This window comes from Antechinus flavipes, chromosome 3, assembly GCF_016432865.1.
Source record: "Antechinus flavipes isolate AdamAnt ecotype Samford, QLD, Australia chromosome 3, AdamAnt_v2, whole genome shotgun sequence".
Taxonomy (NCBI): Eukaryota; Metazoa; Chordata; class Mammalia; order Dasyuromorphia; family Dasyuridae; genus Antechinus; species Antechinus flavipes.
This window is the reverse complement of record NC_067400.1, coordinates 616,624,680-616,648,943: the sequence shown is the minus strand read 5'-3', so window position 1 is coordinate 616,648,943 and position 24,264 is coordinate 616,624,680. Positions and strand designations below refer to the sequence as shown.

The window sequence follows — 24,264 nt, the reverse complement described above, 5'->3', positions numbered from 1 at the left end:
CGGGGCCTGGCCCGTGCACTTAGCGGAATCGGTGCACGGAGGCTGTGGCCAGGACCCTCTCCGCCAGGTAGAAGAGATATAGGGACGGAGGGCGAGACTGAGGAAAGACCCGGGGGACAGGAGGCCGGAAGGGAAAGGCAGAGGCCGAAGCGGAGATGGGAAGCTGGATAGCCACAGAGCTTATCCCGCCCCGGGGGGCCGCGGAGGAGGCAGCAGGAGAGCTCGGGGACCGGGAAGTGAGCCCGCGGCTGGGCTCGGCTCACGGCTTAGCTTGGAGCTGTACGCAGCTCAGGGGCAGGGAGGCCTTATCCCGCCAAAGAAACGGGTTAACATTGTTTCCCCATTCCGCCCACTCCCACCCTAGGGCTCTGCGTGTTCAACGGAGAGCGCAGCAGCAGCAGGATATAATGCCAGGAGGTGGCAGCAATTGGGGGGGGGCACTTCCCTCTGACCACTGCCTGTCTTCCTTCCATCCTCCCTCCCTCCCTTCCATCCTCCCTCCCTCCCTTTCTTCCTTCCTTCCTTCCTTCCTTCCTTCCTTCCTTCCTTCCTCCCTCCCTCTTTCCTTCCATCCTCCCTCCTTCCCTTCCTCCCTTCCTTCTTCCATTCTCCTTTCCTGCCTACTTTCCCGTTTTCTTCCTCTCCTCTCCTGCTCTTCCTTTTCTCTCTCCCCACCCCTCCTTGTCTCCCTCCCTTCTTCCCTTCCTGTCCCTCCTTCCCATTTCCACCCTTAAGGGGTGAGAAGAGAGAACAGAGGAACAAGGGTGCAAGGTAGAGGTGGCCCTGGGGCCTCGGACCATAATCCACTTCTCCAGACCCTGACCTTCGGCTTCACTTTATAATCTGGCCTCCGGGAGCCTGGTCTCTCCCCAGAGTGGGGGCCAGGACAGACAGGGTGACTGCGTGGAGCTGCCTTCTAGGACTGCGTCCAGCTGGGAAGCTCCGGGATAAATTAATCCTGCTCCTTCTCCCCCATCCCCCCAATCCACGTAGGCTTTGGATGCAGGCCAGTGGAACTTGGGGTACAGAAGACTGAAACCTAGGTCACTCAGATTTGGGGTGCTTCTGGCTGGTGAGTCAGAACCTCCTAGGGGCCAGAGAGGGCCCTGACTCACCCAAATCCCTCTTCCCTCCCTCCCTCCCCTGGGGCCCCGGGCACCTGTCAGGCTGTGGCGCCGACCACCTGCCACTGGCTGGCAGCTGCCACCCTTCCCTCAGACTCCGGGGATCTCCGAGCACTAGTGATCTGGGGCACAGTGGAGGGGGCTGGGGGGAAGTTCTGGCACTTGGGGGGAAGGGGATCTAGCAGAACTGGTCTCTTCCCCCTAACTTCCCCTACCTCTCACCAGGGCCAAGCCCTGCAGTCCGGCTCAGGACTGCCGGCCCTGCGTGCCCGAGGGGCCGGAAAGGGAAGCTGCCGCCCCTCTCCCAGCAATCTGCCTATCCCCTAACTCACTCCCTCGCTCAGAGCCCGACCTTCCCACGGCCTTTTCCTCCCCAGCCTCCCTTTTCTGGTGGCCCCGAAACTTCTCCGGTCCCGCCTTCAGTGCCTTCTCCTCCCCTGGAGCTTTCGCACCCCCCCAATCCCCGGAAACAAACCACAAACCTCCTTTGGGCCCTAACTCCCCCCCACCCCAGGAGGGGCTCCCTCCCAATGCCCGGCAGCTCCCTCCCGGCCCCGGTGCCTCCCTCCCCACCTCCGGCAGCTCCCTCCCTCTCGGGGATGCCCCCTCCCGACCCCTGGCTGCTCCCTCCCGACCCCGGCGGCCCCCTGCGGCCCCCTGGCTGCCCCCTCCCTCTCAGGGATGCTCCCTTTGTGGCGGCCCCTGGGGGAGAGCACTCACCCCACTGCAGAAAGTCCAGCACGTACTTTTCCCGGGCCAGGGCCGAGGCACTGAGCTCCTGGTAGACACACAGCAGCAGGTCGAGCAGGGGCTCCAGCCCCACGCAGCCCCCGTGGAGCACCAGCGCCTGGAGCCGCCGCAGCCGCTGCAGCCGGACCTCGGCCGACATGTCGGGGCTGCTGCCACCACCATGGCCCCCGCCCAGGCTGGGGTGGGGGGGGAACCTCACCTCTCCCGGGCCTGGCAGGCCTGGCCCTAGCTCCCGGCCCTCATGGCTCCTCCCCCTTTCTCTCCCCCCACCCCCCAACCACCGCCACCTCGGGGCCTGCTGCCCTCTCCCCTCGGGGAATAGGCGCTCCCAGCTGGCGGAGCCCCGCGACCCGGAGCTCGGCTCTCCCTCGGCCGCTTCTGTGCTCCAGGCTCCGGGCCCAGCCCACCCAGCCCTCCCAGTCCCTCCCTCCTCCCAATTTAACCCCTGCGAGGCCCAGGGCAGCGGCACCCCACCCCCGACTGGACACCCCTTTTCTGAGCCCTCCCCTGGGCCGGCACCCTCAGGAAGGGCCGGGCCGGGGCTCCGCTCTTGGCTTCCGAGACTTTGCAGACTGACGGCCATTCCCTCCCGATGACCTGGGGGGGGGCTTGTTTGGGGGCGAGCAGGTTGACACTGAGAAGTTCGGTGACTTGTCCACCGTCACCCGGCTATGAGTGTCCGGGGCTTCACTTTCTGCTTAACCCTTTCTAGCCCAAGGCAGAAGCGCCCCAAGTCCCCACACTGGGCTGGGAGCGGGGGCCGGCAGGTCTCCTCTGGAAGGAGCTGGACGGGGCCTTTGGGAGCGCATGGAACAAGTCCCACAGAGCCCCAGGAAGGGCCCGCGGCCCAGAGTCCCGGGGGCCCAGAGTCCCAGCGGCCCAGAGTCCCAGCGGCCCAGAGTCCCAGCCTCGAAGTGAGAGCCTGCCTGAGTCAGGGCCAGCCTCCTGACTCCCAGGTCTGGGCTACTTTCCATGCTAGGCCCAGGATGCGTCCCTGTTGGAAACTGAGGTCTGGAGGGGGAATGGGGACAGCAGGGTGAGATTCAAACTCAGCTCTCGAGAGGCTCCTGGAGCTGGGCTTTCTACCACAGGCCTGAGGACAGAGAAGGGGATTGGGGGGGGGGGGTGGAGCAGTGGCTTCTCCCCGTGACTCAGCGATGGATTCCATCCAGGACTGTTAAATTTAGCTGGGAGGGCCCTCCCGGGTTTAAATGGATCCATTTTGGGAGGGGAAAGGGGGGTAGCGATGGGAGCAAGGGGAATTGGCTCCCTCCGGGTGACTCTGGCCGGAGAGACCCTCTTGGCAAAGGAAGAGCTGCGGCTGGGCCACAGGGGCTATGGCGGGGACCCCCGGCACCCAGAGGTCCTGTTGCTCAGGTTTTTGGACACCAGCCCTGGGGGCCAGGGGGTGGGGACCAGCTACATTCCTCTCGGCTCAGATTAGAAACAGAAACATTTGGGGGGAGGGGTGTCACTCCCCAGAGCCGGCCCTGGAGAGGAAGAGGAGTGAAGAGCTGCCCGGGGAGGTGAGAAGGAGGGGGGTGAGAGGAGGAAGTCAGGAAAAAGACCAGGAGCTTCCATCACCCTTGTCTCCCCGCTCCTCGGAGTGGGGCCTGAGAATCTCTTGCCTTCCCCCCCATATTTCCCTTGACATTTGGGGGGGTTAAGATGAGGCAGTCTAGAGATTTGTAACAGGGTCAGCCCGCTCCCTGATCTGTGACCTTGTCTGGGACACTGCTTCTTGATGGAATGCTCCTCTCTGTAAAAAGAAGCTGCCCCCCCTCACCTCTGACAGTCTCTGCCCTAAGGTCCCTCGGACGGGTCACGGTTTCTTTTTAATGAACAAAATCTGTAACTGGAGGAAACCAGAATCCGGAACCGATGTGCTCAGGCTCGTGCGCCCGGCGTCTTCGTCCCTCTGGGCTTTGGCTGCTCCCCTGGAGATGCCCCCAGTCCGTCCTCGGCCCGAGGTCCCCGGGAGGTGGGCTTCCCGGCCAGCTGCAGCTTCTCACCCTTTCTGGGCTGGATTCCCAGCATTCAGCGTGGCTGTTCTCCCCAAAGCTACAGGCAGCCCTCGCTGGTCTCATCTCGGGCCGACCACCCATTAAGTGCTACAAGATGCTCTTCTCTTGGGGCCTCCTTAGCAGGATCTTGCACCCGTGGAACTGTGGGTACCCCTAATGCTCTATCCCACTGGGCGCTGCTCAGTGCCCTTACACTGGGAGATCCTTGAGAGCCAAGAGTCTGCCTTTCTTTGTACTCCTAGCACTTAACTCAGTGCCTGGCACACAGTAGGGGTAATAAATGCTTGTTGAGGGTGCATGCAGTTATCTCTCAGCTGTAATTGTCCTCTGCTGCAGTCTCCGTGCCTTAGACATTTCAGATAGATGACGGGCAGGCACCTCGAGGTCCTCCTGTGCGATCTGGTGGGCCACCAGCCCTTCCTTTGGCCTGGCCCCTCTCACTAGGGGCTCCGGGCACCCTGGAGCCCTCCTCGCCCTCTAGCAGATGGGGTCTGGGCACACCCTGCCCCGTCCCCTACAGCAGCTCAGCATCCACAGGCTCCACAGTGACCAGTAATGCTCAGAGATACCTGGGTGCTTGATTGCTGTTGGAAGGGTCCTCTCAGCCCCGTCCCTCTGTGCTCTAAGGGCCCTCCTGGATCTGACTTCCCATGTTTTAAGGGCCCTCTGACCACTGACAACCATAGTCTGAGTCTTCCCATCTCTAATGTTCAGACATCCTATGTTCTAAGGGCCCTCCCAGCCCCGTCCTTCTGTGCCCTAAGGGCCCTCTTGGGTCTGACATCCCATGGTCTGAGTCTTCCCGCCTCTACTGTTCAGACAGCTCATGTTCTAAGGGTGATCCCAGCCCTCACATCCCATGTTCTAAGGGCCCTCCCAGCCCTCTCATCCCATGTTCTAAGGGCGATCCCAGCCCTCACAACCCGTATTCTAAAGGCCCCCCCAGCCCTGCCTGTGTTCTAAGGGCCCTGCTGGCTCTAGACTGGACCCGAGGGAGCTGGATGGGGAGGCGAAGATCAGGCCTGATGCGCCAGCCCCGGCTCTGTGAGCATGATCGCGGCCGCAGTCTCCCCTGTGAAGGGGTGGAGGGGCTCTCAGGCTACTCCTGCTGAGGTCCCGTGTTCTGTGTTCCTCCCCAGCCTAACTCTCAACCACAAGAAGGAACAGAGGCCAACAGCCCAGACTGGAAAAACGAGGAGCTTTTACTATAAATAAGAGTCTGAAGGGTGTGGGGGGAGGCAGACATTGGGGTTTCCATAATTTATAACACTCTTCAGGGGCCTCAGGGCATCGGGGGAGGCCCCTTCGCTGCCAGAGGGGGATCAGTGCAAAGAGCCAAGATGGAGGGGAGGCGAGGGGAACGTGGCCGGCGGCCGTCACATGCGGGGGAGCCGGGGGTAACACTGACCGTGGCGCGGGGTGCCGTGAGGGAAGCGGGGAAGGAGGCCGGGCCCCACGTTCCGCAGGCCAGGCCAGGGCAGCCCTGGGTTTGTGCGAGGCCTGCGGGAGGGGGAGGACTAGACAAGGACGCCTTCCCGTTAGTCTCATTAATACACGAAGGGGGATTGGGATGGACCGGACAGGACGGGGCCCAGGAGGCTGAGGCGGGAGCCGCTGGATCCACAAGCTTCACACCACGGTGCCACTGGGGGAGTTGGCAGGCTGGGAGGAGAGGCCCTGCAAGGAAGCCGGAAGAAGGGCATGTGGGCTGAGAGGCCCAGGGCCAAGCCCGCAGGCCACCAGAGACCCCCACCCCCAGAGGGAGGCCCCGCAGCTCTTGGGCTCCGGGTTCTAGATGGGTCCCCTCCCTCTCCGGTTCTGGTCTCTGGTGCCAACAGAGGGTTCCACCCTGTGGATGGGCCCTGGGGGCCTCCACCCCCCAGTTTTTGGAGTCTCCACTTCTAGGACTCCGGGGTTCTGGCAATCATCAAAAGAAGGCGACGTTCTAAAATCGCAGTTCACGTCCAGATATCGATGGGGATTAATGGGCTTTCCTCACTCGCTGCACTGTGAGGAATGGAGTTCCAACATCCCCATTTTACAGATGAAGAAACTGAGGCTCAACAGAGCGGACCAAGAGATCGGCCGCGGGTCCCTCCCCCCCAGGGGCTCCGGTGAACTCCCCCCGCCTTCCGCCCAGGGCCGCGTTCCACCACGGCAGGCCCACTCTGCCACGTCAGCGCTGGAATACCTCTTCTCTGCAGATGGCGGCGTTCCACGACTAGCAGACTCCAGCATCTAGCGAAGGTTTCCACTGCGTCTTTACCTTCCCAAGCCCCTCCCCGCCCCTGAAAATCTCAAAGCACTCAGTCCGCAGACCAAAGCCCAGCGGGAGAGGAGGCGGGCGCCTGTCCTGACTCTGGGGCCACGGAGGGCTCCCTTGCGGCCCCCGGGGTACTCACAGCTTTGCCAGGCCGGGCCCAGGTGCAGATGAGACCCTCCTGACAGGCGGTGATGATGCAGTCCTCCAAGAAGAGCAGGACGGTGAGGCGCTCCTGAGCAATCTTCTTGCACACCAGGGGCTCCAGCAGGGGCACCTCGTGGATCCGAGGGCACAGGGCCGTGCCCAGCACCTTGGCGGGGTCCAGGCGGCCCCTGGGGGCCGGGCCGCCCGGCTTGTCTCCGCCGCTGCCGCTGCCGCTGGTGCCCCGGCTGATGTTCCCCAGGCTGTGGTAACGTTTGTGCTCTTTGTCGGCGCCCTTCTCGCGGCGCTCCTGGAGGGTCAGCGTGGCAAACTTGCCGATGCTGAAAGGGGTCCCGGGCTCCGTCACCCCGCCCGTGCCCGCCCCGGCCCCCTTCCCGCTCACTGCTGGGTGCGGGAGGCTGTTGGAGCGGGACAGGGATCGAGGCAGGGGCCCCGGGGTGACGGGCGCAGCTTCCGCGCTGCCGGCCAGGGCGCGGGGCCGGGCCAGCGGGGGCCGTGGGTAGAGCACATCCTCAGTCAGGTCCCACAGGCAGAACTGCGTGTCCTGGCCGGCCGAGCCGAAGCGGTAGGTGACGGCGGGGGGCGGCAGCCGGGGCAGGGAGCCCGACTCCCGCTCGCTCCCGCTCGCCGGCCCCTCCTCCGCCGGCTCCTCCTCGCTCCTGGTGGTGTAGGGATCGAAAGCCACGGCGTTGACCCAGGATTTGTGGCCGTGGCCTCGGGCGACCACGCGGGCCTCGGTGAAGGACCACACGGTGACCAGGTCGTCCTCGCCCCCCGTCACCACATAGCGTCCGTCGGGGCTCCAGCACACGCAGAGCAGGCCCCCAAAGTAGCTCTTCATGAGGCCGCGAAGGAGCATCGAGTCGAAGTGGAAGACGCGCAGGCAGCCGTCCTGGCTCACGCAGGCCAGGTGCCGCCCGTCTGGGGAGAAGGCGAACTCGTTCAGGGGGCCCTCGCCCACGGCCCACTTGGCCAGCGGGTTCCGGGGCGCCTTCCCCTTGGCAGTGTAGACGGCGAAGCCCTCCCCCTGCTTGAGCAGGCTGTACTGGGGCGGGGCGGGGCCGCAGGGGCGGGCCACGTCGTAGAGGTAGAGGTGGCCGCTGGCGTGGGAGGCCAGGAAGAGGCTCTCGGACTCGGGCAGCCACTTCAGGTGGGTCACCTTGGTCTTGTCAATCAGCCTCTGGGGGGGAAGCAGAGGGAGACGGCAGGGCCGTGAGCGGGGAGGCCCGAGGCCCAAGTCCGGCTCTGGGCGACCTCGAGGGATGTTCCGGCCCGAGTGGGGGGCCCCGAGCAGCCCGCGGGGGAGCCGAGCAAGCTCGGACAGAGGTGCTGGGACACCAGGTTCTCTCCGGTGGGGTTCCAGCCGGGGTCACAGACCGCCAGCTGGCAGGGGCTTCAGAGGCCGCTTAGCCCCAACTCCTCCCCAAGGCACAAGGGGTGGAGGGGCTTTCCCAAAGCCAAGGGGGCTGCAGTCGCGGCCTGCTCTCCCAGATGCCTTCTCCGGGCCCCACCCGTGTCCCTCCTGCTCATCTCTGCCTCAGTTTCCCTGGTACCAGGCCTGGGCCTCGGTTAAGTGGGAAGGCTGGGTTGGCCGTGCTAAGTCTAATGACCGGCCTTTCCTCTAATCAAGGTGTGCGAAATAACTGGGCCCTAGCCCTGCCACCTTCTCGGTCCCTGCCTCGCCTCATCCCTGCAATGAACAGGACCCCGGAGAGAGCAGATATGGAAATGTGATACACACGGATAAATGTGAACCATTTTTACTGGGAAACTCTTTTCTCCTCCATCTCTCCAATTAATAAAACCAAAGAGAAGGGAAAAGATTTTCTCCCTCCTCTGACATCCCCTGTTCTAAGCCCCCTCCCAGCCCTGACCTCCCCTGTTCTAAGCCCCCTCCCAGCCCTGACATCCCCTGTTCTAAGGTCCCTCCCAGCCCTGACACCCCCTGTTCTAAGCCCCCTCCCAGCCCTGACATCCCCTGTTCTAAGCTCCCTCCCAGCCCTGACATCCCCTGTTCTAAGTCCCCTCCCAGCCCTGACACCCCCTGTTCTAAGGCCCCTCCCAGCCCTGACATCCCCTGTTCTAAGCCCCCTCCCAGCCCTGACATCCCCTGTTCTAAGCCCCCTCCCAGCCCTGACACCCCCTGTTCTAAGCCCCCTCCCAGCCCTGACACCCCCTGTTCTAAGCCCCCTCCCAGCCCTGACACCCCCTGTTCTAAGGGTCCCTCCCAGCCCTGACACCCCCAGTTCTGAGGCCCCTCCCAGTTCCGCCCCTCCCCGACAGCTCTTCCCCACCTTTGCTCCCCCGGCCCAGGAAGTTACCTCCTCATTGAAGAGCTTGCTGGTCTCCTTCTTGATCAGGTCCAGGTACTGGACCTGGCCGGCCGAGAAGCCCACCAGCAGGGAGATGGTCTCGGTGGCTGCCGTGTACTGATTAAAGTCGTGGCAAGTGGGCTGGGTGCCCTTGTAGATGCGCTTGTCGATGGGCTTGTTGAGATCGATGGTCTTTTGTTGGGAGCAGAAAGGACATGGGGGAAAGCAGCCTGGTGAGTGGCGCTCCCAGGAAGCTCCTTACCCCACGGGGCCCACCCTGGGCCCGGCCTGTAAGAGGTCCGGGGGGCCAGTCCCCCACCCTCAGCCCCTTCTCTGAGGACACTGTGGGAGGGACGGGAGGGCTCCATCTGGATCCCGATTCCCCAGGAATCAGCCCCCCGGAGTCCCTACACTGGGAAAGGAAGGGGGCTCCATGGGGGAGCTCTGTTGCTAAGCAGCTGCTGACCCTCAACGACCCTTCTTCACCTCCCTGGGAAAGGGGTCGGGCCCTGCAGCTCCCTCTGCTCCCAGCCCGCCCCGAGCCCGCCGTTTCTGCCCTCACTGCGGGGTTGTGCTCTGGGACCCCGGCCCCAGTTTCCCCAGGGCTCGAGCTCTCGGCCACCCCGGCCAGCTCCAGGCCTCTCTCTCCCTCTCTCCTCCTCGGGCTCTCCCTGCCCGCTCCCCATCACCGAAGTCCGACGGGAGAGACCTGGCCCGGCCACTTGCTCCCCGGGCCCCGGACAAGGTCAGGCTCAGAGAAGCGGCTGGCCCTGATGGCCCTAAGGTCCCGCGGCTCGGGAGCTCCCCGGGTTTGCCCCTTCCAGCCCTCAGCGGGGACAACAGCCCCCACCTCCCCTGGAGCCCCACCCGTGGCAGGCCCCTTCCCTGCCCAGGGCCTTCCCCCCAGCCCGGCCATTCTGCATGGGGGAGGGGGCAGCTAAAGTCCTGGCCGAGCTGGAAGACCCAAGTGCAAATCTGGCCAGAGGCTCCTCCTAGCTGCACCACTGAGCCTCGTTCTGCCTGCTCTGTGAAATGGGGCTAAGCCCAGTCTCCGCGGTCGGGGTGCCGGGAGAACCAAGGAGAGGCTCTTTGCAAAGCCCTTGGCGGGCAAGGCTCAGCTTTGGGACCCTGTGTTCTCCTGCTCTAACGTGACTTATCAACCCGGAAAACCCTGATTTCTTAGCTCAGGAGCTCTCATTTTTCAGGGTTAATTCCAAGTCCTTTAGATACCCCAGGCAGCCCCAGGTCAGAGCCCCCGGAGACTCTCAGGACCACTGACCTAAATCTCCCCTCCCCTTCTCCATCCTCCCCCGTTTTCATTCTCCCTCCCTTTCTCCATCCTCCCCCCCCCTCCATCCTCCCTCTATTCTTCCCCCTCCCCTTCCTCTCTCTAACCCCCTCCCCTTCTCCATCTCCTCCCCTCCCCGCTCACCCGGTGGCTGCCTCGGCGGCCGGAGCCCCCCGGGTAGAAGTAGAGCTCCCGGCCCAGATTGAAGCAGACGCGATCTCCAGCGGCTGGGGGCGGCCCGGTGGGCTCCCCGGAGGCAGCGGCAGGGTCGGGCTCGCCCAGGCGCACCAGGCTCAGGCGCACGGCGGGCAGCGCGGGCCCCGGCCCGGGCGGGGAGGGGGCTCCGCCGGCGGCGGCTGCGGTGGCGGAGCCCGGAGCGGCGGTGGCTGAGCCGGGGGCCGGGCCGGGATTCGCGGTCGGGGCCGCGCAGGAGGCGGCGGAGGCCGGGCCGGGGGCCGGGGCCGGCCCCGCCCGCCGGGCCGCGCCTTCGGCGCCGGGCAGCAACTTGTAGAAGCCCTCGCGCGTCCGGAACTGCGACTTGATTTCGGCGCAGTCGCCCAGGGCCCCCGCACCCGCGCCGCCCTCCGCGCCCGCCGCCATCTTGGGCCTGGCGCCCCTCCGCCCCTCCGCCCCTCCGCGCGCCCCCGCCCCCGCGCCCCCCGGCCGGCCGCACCCGACGCCGCTTCCGCCAGAGGCCCCGCCTTCTGACGGAAGGGGCGGGGCGTATCCCGGGTAACGACCTCCCGGTTGGGGGAGAGGCGCAGTTTATGGTGAATTTCTTGAAGTCGATTGGTCAAAGGGCGGGGCCAGGCAAGGGGGTGGCTGAAGGCGTCGTTCCGGCAATGAAATTCCGATTGGGGGAAGTTAGGGGCGTGGCACCGGGTGAAGAGGTCGAGGCGGACCTGTTGTTGTCTTGGTAACCGGTTGCCCACTGGGGAAGAAGGGGCTATGTAAGGGGTTTGAGCCGAAGGAAAAGAACGTTGCCAGGGCGACAGTTAGAAGGTTAAGCTAGGCGATAGGAAGTCCCGTTACCAGAGCAACGGCCAGCGTTTCTGGGGGGGAGGGGGAGTGTGGAGAGGAGAGAGGCCTGGCGTCTTTTTGGACGTAGGGAGGAGCATGGGGAGGGTGGGGGTGATTGTCAAAGTAACCGAATTGTGATTGGACCCGATCAAGGTGGGCGGGACCTCCGAGTCAAAACGCAGCTGAGAATGGGCGGTTCCCCAGCAACCACGCCGCTTCCCTAGCGACGGGAAGGCGGGGCGCTCCTGAGATTGTCCGGAGGCGAGCTTCCTAAAGGAGCTGAAATAAGGGACTTGCGGAAAGGCTAGAGGGAGGGAAGGATGTGGAGGGGCCTCGCCTGGGTCTGGGGGAGGGCAGGCGAGCTCAGGGGCCTAAGCAGCAGAAGGAGGGCGTCAGAGCCAGGCCTGAACTAAGGGAGCAATGTTACTAGGGGACACTTAAAGGAAAACACTCCACTCTTCTGCAACGTAGAAAATAAATCATTCTCTTCATATTCACAAGATAAGAAACCCCCCTTCCCTTAGTCATCAGCATCCTCATCCTCCTCATCCTCATCCTCCTCCTCCTCCTCCTCCGCTGCAGCCAGGGCCTGCTCCTGAGCGGCCTTCAGGGCCTGCTCCTCTTCCACCGTGGGGTCCACCATCTCCATGGTCTCAGGCCCAATCACGTACTCCAGCTGCACCGGCGGAGGCAGGACGGGGTTGAAGTTATCCTGGCTGTACTTGTGGCCCCAGCCGATGTAGATGTTCTCAAATTTCCTGGGAGGGGCGAAGCAAGACATCGGGCTTGGGTCTGTGATGCTTGGGACCGGAGGCCCGGGGGACGTGGGCACTAGCCTCGGCTTCCCACTGCCCCCAGGCAAACCCCCCGTGGGATCCCGACATGCTGGGAGGTGGGAAGCCAGATGGCTTATTTATCAGGAAAAACGGTCTCAGACAGGGGAGGGAGCTGGGCAAAGACACCAGGTGTCCGGGGTTCCAGCCCCTTCCAGCCCTGCGCCGCCCTTTCCCCTTCAGGGGCTTCTCCATCCCCCAGCCCCGCCCTTTTACCTGCCAGTGGCGTAAGCGTAGGCGCCAGGCCATAGGTTGGATCGAATCACTGCCACAGAGTACTGAGGGCAGAGGCTGCAGGAGAGTCGGGCTGTCCAGGGGGTCAACTGCAGGATTTCTGGGAGGACACAGAGACGCAGGGATCAGGCTGGGAACGGACAGGGGCTCCCCCCCTTCCTCTCCCCCCTTCCCAACCCCCTCAGGCCAGCCGGCCTCCAGGGTGCCTCCAGGGTGCCTGCTGACCGCAGTGCGGGGTCCTGAAGGAGGCTGTTCTCAGAGGGTCCCTTCCCCTCCCTCTGCTTCTGGCCCCTTCTAAATCTCTCTCATCCCCTCGCAAGGGGAGCCCCTCAACATGTATCCTGGGGCCTGCCTTCTTTGTTTTTTCCTGAGGCAATTGGGGTTAAGTGACCTGCCCAGGGTCACACAGCTAGGCAGTGTTAAGTGTCTGAGGCAGGATTTGAACTCAGGTCCTCCTGAGTTCAGGGCTGGGGCTCTACCCGCTGCGCCACCTGGCTGCCCTTAGGGCCTGCCTTCTTCACAGGCCTCCCCGGCTTAAAAACAGCAAGGACAGCACAGATTCACTTACACACACACACACACACACACCCCCACTCACCCCCACATGCATGTGCCCTGCCCAAGCCCCGCTCTCTGGGGACGGCAGCCTCCGGCTGGCGAGAGGGCAAGGGGACGGTCGTCGAGCCAGGCTGGGATTTAAGGTAAATATGTCATCTAACAACGAGCCCATGGGAAGTCAGCACTATCACTGCAGGAAACGGAGGCAAACGACCTGCCCAGGCTCCATAGCCAGGCAGTGCCTGTGGCTACTCCGGGCCCGGTGCTCTGTCCCCTGTTCCTCCGCATCTCCCATTGGGCCCGAGCACAGCGAGAGCCAGCCCAGAGCTGCTCCCGCCCGCACAGGCCCTGAGCTGGTTAGGATTTTGAGTCCTTTTGCCAGGGAGATAATCCTGCCCCATCTAGTTGCTCGGGGCCCCTGTGTTGCCTTATCTGTGAGGGGGGAGGGGCAGGGCTCAGGTACCGATATACAGAGACCCAGGAAGGTCCAGGCTTTGGTGCTGCCCCCACAGTGACCCTTTTTCTCCGGCCCAGTGAGAAGAGAGAGAAGTTTGTGGGCTTCTTGCTGGAATCCTTACAAAGTGTTACATCAGAGTTGATAGAGACAATAATTACCTAATTTAGCCTGGTTCAGTATGATTGATCTGATCCTACAAGGAGATGTTATGGGCCAGAACTTGAAACAAGGCACTAAGTGGGACTGATAGAAACAATGCTTGTGTTCACACCTTTAGAGAGCTCATATAAGCATTCTGGGACTGACATGGAGCACTCTGGGACAGACATGGAGCACTCTGAGACAGACACGGAGCACTCTGGGACAGACATGGAGCACTCTGAGACAGACACGGAGCACTCTGAGACAGACACGGAGCACTCTGGGACAGACACAGAGCACTCTGGGACAGACACGGAGCACTCTGAGACAGACACGGAGCACTCTGGGACAGACACGGAGAACTCTGAGACAGACACGGAGCACTCTGGGACAGACACGGAGCACTCTGAGACAGACACGGAGCACTCTGGGACAGACACGGAGCACTCTGAGACAGACACGGAGAACTCTGAGACAGACACGGAGCACTCTGGGACAGACACGGAGCACTCTGAGACAGACACGGAGCACTCTGGGACAGACACGGAGCACTCTGAGACAGACACGGAGCACTCTGGGACAGACAAGGAGCACTCTGAGACAGACACGGAGCACTCTGGGACAGACACGGAGAACTCTGGGACAGACACGGAGAACTCTGAGACAGACATGGAGCATTCTGAGACAGACATGGAGCACTCTGGGACAGATACGGAGCACTCTGGAAGATACAGAAGCCCACAAGCCCTCTCTTGGAGGCAAGACAGAGTCATTCACTTCATCTCACACCACCGTGGTGGGGGGGCCCCTGCACTTCCCCCACTGAGGCCAAGGCTGGTCCGAAAGGCTCTATGCCCAGCCCCAGGCAAGGAGACAAGAGATCCATTCCATCTTCCACCTTGGTGCTGGCCGGAGGCTGAAGGACAAACCTTTGGATTTGGAGACATTCAGAGTGAGCTCTTGGAACCAAGCAGAGAGAGGCCTCTAAGAAAACTAACCAGGCTATTTTGGAGGAAGCAATAAAAGATCTGAACTTTTATCAGCCGGCTGCATTTGGAGTAATTATTACTTTTAACTGAAACTAAGGCTGCCTCCAGAAAACCTCCCAGAGAAACCTGCTCCCAGAGAACCATTATATTATTTTAGAGAAGAACACCAGAGTTTCTGACCGAGTTTTACATCCTTCCCCAGGGCAGAGCCACATCAGATCTCAGCCTTCTCCTGCTCCATTCCTGCTGTCTGAAACAAGGGAGGCTCTCTCTGCACTCGTGGTCCACTCACTCCTGGAGCTGGGGTCAAGGACTCCTGGCTCTCTCACTCTGGGCAAGTCCCTAAATTCCCCATCTAAGTAGGGCCGGGAGGCTCTGTCAGGAAAGCACCAGCTGCTCTGGCCCATGAAAGGCATCGGGGTTCGCCAGGTCCCGGGGGCTCTGGGGTGGCTGGAGCCGTCGCTGCTGGGGCCATACCCTGCTCTAGCCTGGCTTCTGCCTCTTCCGTCAGCCCAGAGCGGGAGCTTCCTGGAGAGCCGGCCTTACAGGACTGCCTGGCAAACACCAGCTGCTCCTGGGCAAGCCTCCCTCTGGGGCGCCGAGACCCAGCGGTTCCGGTACCCCTGAAATCGCGAGTCCAGAGGCATCTCTGACTCTACTGTCTATGTATTGGGGAGAGGGCGGGGGTGGGCTTTCCTCCAACCACTCAGCCCAGACAAGCCAGGAGATGAAATCACAGGAAAGGCCAGAAAAAGGGGGAAGGAGGCATTATGGGTGTTAAACCCGTATCTGCACAGCCCCGGCAGGCCCTGCAGAACAAATTCCTCAGCCCGGAGGAACAGGTGAGGCAGGAAACAGCTTTGGGGTGCCCGGTGCCTGTATCTCAACTGGGCAAGACTAGGTGGTAAGGAGAAAGAGAGGGGGCGAGAAAAGAAGGGGGGAGGGGAAGGCAGAGGAAGGGAGAGGAGCAGAAAGGAGAGGAATGGGGGGGAAAGAGAAAAAAGAGAGAGAAAGAGAGAAGCAGTGGAGGTGGCTCCAAGCAGGGAGAGCCGTGGCAGCAGACAGAGCCAGCCATAGAATCAAGGGCCAGTGAGCCCTGACAATAGGGAGTTAAGCTGAGCAAAGGGGCAGACCTTGGGAACCCTAGTGTGAGCATTCCACAAGAAGGTCACTGTTCTCCCTGATTCCAGTCAAGACAGTGTGTTCTGCTGCGTGTAATGGGAGAGGGTGTTTCCGGTCTGGGGAGGGGCCAGGATATGGTGTAGCTACCTTTAAAAAAATTGTACCATCTCTTTTTTTTCTTTTTTGCTGAGGCATTTGGGGTTAAGTGACTTGCCCAGGATCACACAGCCAGTGTTAAGTGTCTGAGGTCGGATTTGAACTCAGCTCCTCCTGACTTCAGGGCTGGGGCTCTATCCACTGCACCACCTAGCTGCCCCTTTACCCTTTTTTAGTCGATGCCTTTGCTTTGAGATCACTGCTGCCTATTAAGGATCAGCACATCAGTGGTGTTTCAGTTTACAGCTTTTCATTATTGGAAGATAATTATACACTCACCTGTAATATGCAGATAGTAACAGCCTCAATTCCTAAGACGGTTTTGAGGCTCAAATGAGTTAACGTAGGAAAAGTGCTCTGAAAATCTCAACGTGCTCTAAAGTTCAGTGATTATGATTTTATTATATCACTGCCAGATACTATTTGAATTACTGATTTGCTCTGTACAATTTTAAGAATTTGAACGTGATAGAAAAATCAGAAACACAATATGCCATAATTTTCAGACTGGAAATATACTGAGGATTTCTAAATTTAGGAATAGACCATGAGTTTAAAATAGGGACATCGGAGAGGCAGAGGCAAGGTGGCAGAGGAAAGGCAAGGGCTTACGTCGGCTCTCCCAAATTCCCCTCCAAACGACTGTCAACGATGCCTTAAAGCACATTCTGGAGGGGCAGAACCCACGAGGCATAGGGTGAAACAATTTTTGAGTCCATGACAACCTAAAAGATTAGCAGGAAAAATCTGTTGTCTTGGGGTAAGAAAGGGTAAGCACAGGCCTCGGGGGATGACTGAATCGGCGGGGCAGGAACTGCTTCCGGAGCTCTCAGTCCACAGTTGGTAGAAGGGTCAGAAGTCGATTACAAGGGTCCCTTTGCTGGCACTGTGTACAGGATGTTATTACATTGCTCATACTTGGATCTGGGGGACAGCCTTGGGTCACAGTCCCAGGATGAGGAGGAGATTAGCACATCAGAGCATCTGGTCACAGGGAACAAAGTCCCCGATCTTAGTTCCAGGATGGAAAAGTGTGCTTGTGGTCATTCACAGACCAGAGCAAATAGCAGAAGAGCACCGATCATATCTTTATCTAGAGCATATTATCATAGAAAATTGAAAACTTGAAAATCGATAGCTTTGCAACAAATTTGAAATAGTAACCCATCTGCTTCAGAAGCAGGACCCAATTTTATCATACAGTTAAAAGTTTAAAAAAAAAAAAGGCTAGAAAAATGAGCAAACAACAAAAAAAGAATTTACTATTGTGATAGGGAAGATCAAACCAGAAACTCAAAAGACAAGTCAAAACTGCTACATCCAAAGAATACAAGTCATTCCCCAAATGATAATCGAAGGATATGAACAGGTAGTTTCAGTTAAAGAAATAAAAGCTATCTAGGCACATAAAGAAGTGCTCTAAATCACTTTTGAGTAGAGAAATGCAAATTAAAACAATTCTGAAGAATCACATCACACTTATCAGATTGGTTAATTTGACCCCCCCCCCAAAAAAAAAAAAAGGAAAGTGGTGAATGTTGGAGAGGATGTGGAAAAAAAGGAGATACTAATGCACTGCAGCTGGAGTTGTGAACTGATCCAACTATTCTGGAGAACAATTCGGAACTATGTCCAAAGGATAATCAGACCGTGCATACCCTTTGATCCTGCAATGCTGTTACTATGTATCCCAAAGAGATGATAAAAAGGGAAAAGAATCCACATGTGCAAAAATATAGCAGTCGTTTTTGTAGCAGCAAAATACTGGAAACCAAGGGTGTGCTCATCCATCAGGGAATGGCTAAATAAGCTATGGCATATTAATTTAATGGAAAACTATGGTAAGAAAATGATGAACAGGCAGATTTCAGAAAAACCTGGAAAGACTTCAAAGCGAATTGAATGGTATAAGGGAAATATTATTCACAGTATCAGCAATATTGTGTTAAGATCATTTATGAATGACTCAGCTTTTCTCACCAATACAATGATTCCAGACAAGTACAGAGAACTCATGAAGGAAAAGCTTATCCACTTCCAGATGAAGAACTGGTAAGACTCTGAATGCAAAATGAAACCAGTTTTTTATACTTACTTTATTCTCTTTTGTGTTTTTTATTTTTTGTATTTTGATCTGTTTCTTCTTTCACAAGTGGGACTAAGATGGAAATAGGGTTTTTTAAAATAACTTTTTATTGATAGAACCCATGCCAGGGTAATTTTTTTTTTTACAGCATTATCCCTTGCATTCACTTCTGTTCCAATTTTTCCCCTCCCTCCCTCCACCCCCTCCCCTAGATGGCAAGCAGTCCTTTACATGTTGAATAGATTACAGTATATAAGATGGAAATATGTAATCCATATCAAATTACCTACCATTTTTGGAAAAGGGAAGTGGAGAGAGAAAATTTTGGAATTAAAAATCTTGTAAAGACGAATGCTAAAAAGATACAATTTGTCTTGACATGTAAATGAAGGAATGGGAATACTATTAAAAAAAAAAAAAACTGTGACATGTAAGGCCTCAAAGAAAAATGTATATTGGTCTTAGGCCCAAAAAGAATTCCTAGAAGAATTTTAAAAAGGAATTTTAAAATTAAATTTTAAAAAGGTAGAGGAAAGATGTGAAAAAGAAATGAGAATGATGCAAGAAAATAATGGGAGGGGGAGTCAACAACTTGGTAAAGGAAGCTCAAAAAGTATTGAAGAAAATATCTTAAAAAACAGAATAGACCAAATGGTTAAAAAAAAAAAAAAGGCACAAAAATCCACTGAAAGGAAGAACTCCTTTAAAGCAGAATTGGCCAACTGGAAAAAGAAATACAAAAATTCAATGAAGAAAACTCTTTAAGTAAAATTGGTCACAAAAACTCAGTGAAGAAAATAATTCCTTAAAAATTAGAATTGGGAATGTAGAAGCTAACGATTCCATGAGACATCAAAAATAAATCAAAATCAAAGGAATGAAAAAATAGAGGAAAATGTGAAATAGTTCATCTAACCTGGAAAGTAGATTGAGGAGAGATAATTTAAGAATACCCAAAATCCATGATCAAAAAAAAGAGTCCAACTTTTTAAATCTGTATCAGATTGCTTGAGATTTTGGGCAGGGGGAGATGAGAGGAGAAAAATTTGGAACAAGAAATCTTACAAAAATGAATGTTGAAAACTATCTTTACATATATTTGGAAAAATAAAATAATATTGAGGGGAAATTATCCAAAAAAACCAAACTGTCCCATAGTCTAGAACAGAGAGTAAAAGAAAAATTAAAAGAATCTGCCAATCACCTCTTGAAAGAGATTCCAATATGAAAATTCTCAGGAATATCATAACCAATTTTTAGAACTCCCAAGTCAAGGAGAAAATACAGCAAGCAGCCGAAACAATGCAAATATTGTGGCGCCATAGTTAGGATTACACAAAATTTAAACAATTTCTACATTAAATGATCAGAAGCTAAGCAATACCATATTCCTTAGAGCAAAGGACCTAAGATTACAACTGAGAATCATCCACCCAGCAAAATTGAGTGTAAATCCTTCAGGGAGAAAATTGATGATATTTAATGAAATAGAACATTTTCAAGCATTCATAATGAAAGCCCAAAACTGAATAGAAAAATTGAATTTCAAAAAGAAGTATCAAGAGAAGCATAAAAAAGTAAACAGCAAAAAAATTATCAGGGAGACAATAAGGTTAAATTGTTTATATCCCTACACATGAAGATGATATTTGTAACCCTAAGAACTTTCTCATTATTTATAGCAGTTAGAAAGAGTATATATATAGACAGAGGACTCAGGTGTGAATAGAATATGATGGAATGAGATCTAAAAAATGATTAAAGAGTGGGATGCATTGGAAGAAGAGGTATGTATCAGGAGAAGAAGACAGGAAAAGGTAGAAATTATCTCGTATAAATGAGCCTGGAAAGCTTTTGTGGTGGAGGGAAAGATGGGGGTGATGGTGGACAGTATTTGAATCTTACTGTCATTGGAATTGATTCAAAGAAGGAATAAAATATATATTAGTTGTATTTACCCCACAAGGAAATAGGAAGGGAAGGAGATAAGCAAAGGTGGGCCTGATATAGGGGAGGGCAGATTGAGAGAAATGATTGAAGCAAAACACTTTTAAATACTCTAAATCACTATTGATAGTAATTTAAGTAAAACAACTCTGAGGTACCACCTCACACTCATAAGATTGGCTAATAGGACAAAAGAAGGAAAATGATAAATATTGGAGGGGATGTGGGAAAATTGGGACACTAATGCACTGTTTGTGGAACTGTGACCTGATCCAGTCATTCTGGAGAGCAATTTGGAACTATGCCCAAAAGGCCATTAAACTGTTCAAACCCACCAATACCACTCCTAGGTCTTTATCCCAAACTGATCAAAGAAAAGGGATTTGTATAGAAGAAAAAAGTATGTATATGTTGTATAAAAGAAAAAAAGAATTTGTATAAAAATATTTGTAGCATCTTTTTTTTTGTTGTGGTTGTGACAAAGAATTAGAAAACAAGGGGATGCTCGTTAATTGGGAAATGGCCGAACAAGTTATGTGATGTAATATTATTGTGCTAAAAGAAATAAGGAGATTGTTGGAACCTTTACAAACTGCTAACTAATTAGAGTTGATCTAATCTCACAAGAAGATGTTTTGGGCAGAACCTGAAACAAGGTACTAAGTAGAACTAATTAGTACAATGCTTGTGTTTGCACCTTTACTCATTGGAGTTCACAAGTATGCCAGCTTCACAAAGTAAACTTTGTAACTTTGGGAATTCACACCTCCCTTAAAGCTCTTAGGGCCAGAGAGCACTATGGGAGAAAACCCATAATCCCTCTCTCTTGTATCCCACAATTCCTCCCTCTTGTATAAAAGAAACAGACAGAGGCTCTCGATCAGATTTCACCAGAATGACATGAAGAGTGGTGCTGGCTCTGGATGCTGAAGAAAGCAGAGGCAGAAGCAAAGGACAAAGCCGCAAGAGCTCTTGGAACCAAGCAGAGAGATAGGCCTCTAAGCTAACCGGGCTATATTGGAGATAATAAAAGATCTGAACTTTTATCACCTGGCTGTGTTTTGAGAAGAAGAAGCTCACCACAGAGATGAGACAGACAGAGACAGAGAGGAACAGGGATGTCTTGTTAGTTCTCCTTCCTTTAAGACCAAGGGAAAACAGAAAGTGAGATGAAGAGCTTCCAAGGATTCAGGGGGGCCCTTAGTCACTGCTGCAACTCTGGTGCCTTGAGACATCATCTGCTGGTGATGGGAAGCACTTGGACCCTGCTCAGCCATTGGTTACCAGATGTATTGAGAGGCTAGAGGGGCAGGGAGCTGATGGGAACAGAGGAAGAAGCCACTGCTTTGCAGCCTCATCCCTTGAGTTGGTGAGAAGGCAAGGGTCCCCACTCCCTTGCCTTGTCCCTATTTCTCCCTTTTTACCATAGCCGAACCTAAGTCATACAACCTTTTCAATGAATGCCCTGTGATGGGGGTCCCTTTGATGCTCTGGGAGTTAGGGTCAGGGTTGGTCTCACTGGCAGGAGGATGTACAAAGAGGTTTGGGGAGACAAGTGGACAAAGTCCTTTGTGAAGAGAACTCGAGTTCTCTTTTAATTTTGTCAAGTTAAATGAATCAAAAGGCTATTAAAAGTTGATTGAAATTATTGATTAGAGAAATGCAAATTAAGACGACTCTAAAGTACCACTTGATACCTCTCAGATTGGCTAAGATGTCAGGAAATGATGATGATAAATGTTAGAAGGGATGTGAGAAAATTGGGATGCTAATTCATTGTTGGTGGAGTTGTGAATTGATCCAACCATTCTGGAAAAACTGCATACTCTTTGATCCAGCAGGCTTACTACACTTGTGCAAAAAATGTTTGTAGCATCTCTTTTTGTGGTAGATGACCATCAATAGGGGAATGGCTGAAGTTATAGTATATGAATGTAATGGAATATTACTGTCCTATAAGAAATGAGGTGGTGGCTGATTTCAGAAAAGCCTGGAGAGACTTACATGAACTGATGCAGAACCAAGAGAACATTGTACATGGCAACAAGGGGATTGTGAAATGAGCGACTCTGATGGACGTGGCTCTTTTCAACAATGTGACGATTCAAGGCAATTCTAATAGACTTGGGATAGAAAATGCCCATCCACATGCAAAGAGGGAACTATGAAAACTGAATGTAGATCAAAGTTAATTTTTTTGTTTCCTTGTGTTCTTTAAAATTTTGATCTGTTTTGTGTGTGTGTGTGTGTGTGTGTGTAGCATAACAAATATGGAAATATGTTTAGAAAAACTGCACATGTTTAACCTATATTGGATTGCTTGCTATGTTGGAGAAGAGGGAGGGAAAGAAGAGGGAGAAACATTAGGTACACAAGGTTTTGCAAAGATGAGTGTTGAAAACTATCTTTGCATATATTTGGAAAAATAAAATACTAAAAAAAATCGATGGAATGCATAAATTATGTAAAATTATCTATTAAGCCCTTACTGTATGCAGAGCACTGTGGGATACAAATAAGAAAGTGGAGATAGACCCACTAATGGGGGGAGAGAAGACTTAGAAGGCACTGGTCAAATGGCACGATACTGTAGTCTTTAGTTATAGCAGCAAAACATTGGTTTTTAAAAAAATATTATATAAAGGATCAAATTTGAGTTAAGAAATCTAGTCATGACGTGCTCCATCTTAATTAAATTATCAGTTATAAAAATCGTAAGACTTATAAGGCATAAGGAATTAACCTACATCATAGTAAAAAACAACAAGCCATATTTAGCGATCCAGTGGCGATACTGTATTGCTTCAGTAGTAGGCAGGTTGTCACTCTCATTGGCCCCCATTTTTGTGTATCAGGCCACTCCCAGATATTTCCTCAATGCTGTTTCCATCGGGAATGGTTTTCCTTTCAAATTAGGCTATGGGAAGACTATGGGAAGAAGTTGCCAAGGTGGACTTCTCAAACCACTCAAGAAAGTCTCCCTATAACGCAAAACTGATGACTTGTTTTGCCTGGAAAGATTCAAATCGAAATTCTCTTGGCTCTGGGAAATTGTAAAACTGAATCAATAATTCTCTCATAATCCTGAGCTGCCAGGCTGGAAAGCTGCCCTAGCAAATACAAATTCCAGTTGTAAATTTGTTTTCTGCTCCCTCTTTTCTTTCTCCTCTAATATCTTTTTCTATTCGTTTGACTTTCGAGTCAATGCAATGGTTAACCGCTATTACCTTAAAATCAGCTCTAAAGACAAGATGAGCAGAAAGTTAAAATAAACATTGAAGAAACAAAAAATGAATGTCAGGAATAAACAAAATTCTAAGAAGAAAAAGTAAGTGGCTGGGGAAGGAGGGAAAATGTGCCAGTCCCTTAGTAACTACTATGTCCCGGTAACTTTAAAAGGCCAAAGTCTCCCATTGAATCCAGGGCCATCTGCAGTTGTCTTGATCTATCTCTGGCCACACTGGACCCAGATGGCTTTGGAGGAGAGAATGAGGCTGGTGACTTTGCCTCCCCTCCCTTTCTCAAATCCGATTCACTTGCATGTCCTGCCATCCCCTCCCTGATGTCTGGGTCCTCTTGGAGAACGAACAAACAACAAAAACAGCCATGTATGTGCCAGGTAGGGTCCAAAGTGCTGGAAGTACAAACAAACATAAAAGACTGTATCTGCCCTCAGAAAGCCCATAATCTAATGGCAGAGACCACACACAAATCCATACATAGCGGGTTATATACAGAAAAATTAGGAGATGATTAGCAGAGGGAAGGCACTAGGATGAAGAGGAGTGGAAAAAGAATTTCTGTAGAAGGTGAGATCTTAGGCGGGACTTACAGGGAAGCCAATAGGGAAAGACGAGGAGGGAAAGACCTCCAGATCTGGGGGACAGTCAGTACGAATGTCCAGAATGGACAGCTGGAGTGTCTTGCTCTGGGAATAAGCAGGAGGGCCAATGTCACTCGATTAGAGAGAAAATAGGGAAGGTTGAAGTGTGAGAAGACTAGCAAGGGAAGGGAAGGGGCTAGATCATGGAGGACTCTGAATCTGGTCCTGCAGGCAACAAAGTCAGTGGAGTTTATTGGAGTAGGGCTGTGCCATGGTCAACCTACAGCTTTTAGGGACATTACTTTGGGGACGGAATGGAGGATGACTTGGAATCACCCTCTGGGTGAATGCAACAGGGCAGAATATACCCACATCTACCTCTTGGCCCCACAGTCCTGCCTTAGCCCTCTCCTCACTCCAGCTCTCTCAGTCTCCCGGCTCCCAGGCTAGGTTCATTGCTCCCTTGGCCAATCTCCATTTCTAGCTCTCTCTCAATCCATTACTTTTAGCCTCCCAGTGTCCCTTAGCATAGTTTCTCAGTTAAAGGTTGGTCCTAGAGAGTGATCTCTCTGGGCTACACGGGTTTCAGACCCAGCACCATCTGGGAAGTCTGTTTCTCAGTTCATCTACTGTCACACAATGCTCTGCCTATCAGAATTTATAATTTTAAAAAATCAGTTCTTTTTATAATTGCTATGAGAGTGAAATGAGATAATATTTGTAAAAATGCTTACTACACAGTAGGTGCTCTGTAAATGCTTCTTCCCCTTCTCTTTACTTTTTATTTTGGGAATGATGGCCAGTTTCTAGCTACTTTTGTCTATTATTGCTGTATCAAGAATTTTTGAATTTTTATTTGTGTCTAGTTATTCACAAAAAAAAAAAGGATAGAGAGCTGGGCCTAGAGTCAGAAGAGATGAATACAAATCCCACCTTAGACACTGCCTAGCTATGTGACCTTGGGCAAGTCACTTA

General features: G+C 53.9%; 3 protein-coding genes across 9 annotated transcripts in view; all 3 read right to left on the bottom strand.

Annotated features, from left to right (window-relative positions):
• DMPK (DM1 protein kinase) overlaps positions 1-2,356 on the bottom strand; it is a 10,996-nt gene extending 8,640 nt beyond the window's left edge. For 3 of the 7 annotated variants that reach the window (XM_051989355.1, XM_051989354.1, XM_051989359.1), the window contains exon 1: positions 1,845-2,356. In XM_051989355.1, the coding sequence (XP_051845315.1) occupies positions 1,845-2,013 (169 nt within the window). In that variant the 5' untranslated portion in view covers positions 2,014-2,356. The remainder of the gene's footprint in view (positions 1-1,844) is intronic. The other 4 variants (XM_051989356.1, XM_051989360.1, XM_051989357.1 and 1 more) reach the window with 3 other exon arrangements.
• Positions 2,357-5,079: 2,723 nt separating this feature from the next.
• Positions 5,080-10,556, bottom strand: DMWD (DM1 locus, WD repeat containing). The gene is made up of 4 exons (XM_051989361.1): positions 10,068-10,556; positions 8,645-8,827; positions 6,301-7,503; positions 5,080-5,575 (listed from the first exon to the last, which is right to left on the bottom strand). Exons 1-4 carry the CDS (start codon positions 10,521-10,523, stop codon positions 5,528-5,530), a joined length of 1,890 nt encoding a protein of 629 aa, XP_051845321.1. The 5' UTR covers positions 10,524-10,556; the 3' UTR covers positions 5,080-5,527.
• A 515-nt stretch (positions 10,557-11,071) lies between these two features.
• RSPH6A (radial spoke head 6 homolog A) overlaps positions 11,072-24,264 on the bottom strand; it is a 54,431-nt gene continuing 41,238 nt past the window's right edge. The window contains exons 5-6 of the mRNA XM_051989352.1: positions 11,993-12,110; positions 11,072-11,701 (exon numbers count right to left, since the gene is read on the bottom strand). Of these exons, the coding sequence (XP_051845312.1) occupies positions 11,464-11,701; positions 11,993-12,110 (356 nt within the window). The 3' untranslated portion in view covers positions 11,072-11,463. The remainder of the gene's footprint in view (positions 11,702-11,992; positions 12,111-24,264) is intronic.

What these genes read in the sequence shown, in the direction of transcription:
- DMWD (XM_051989361.1), bottom strand. Translation starts at nt 10,523, where the DNA reads ATGGCGGCGGGCGCGGAGGGCGGCGCGGGTGCGGGGGCCCTGGGCGAC. An exon ending in GCAAGCTCTTCAATGAGGAG is followed by an intron (nt 7,504 to 8,644) that starts GTAACTTCCTGG and finishes CTTCCCCCCCAG; the next exon opens with AGGCTGATTGACAAGACCAA. An exon ending in GGGCCCGGCCTGGCAAAGCT is followed by an intron (nt 5,576 to 6,300) that starts GTGAGTACCCCG and finishes GCTTCCTTGCAG; the next exon opens with GGCCTCTCCTCCCAGCCTGC.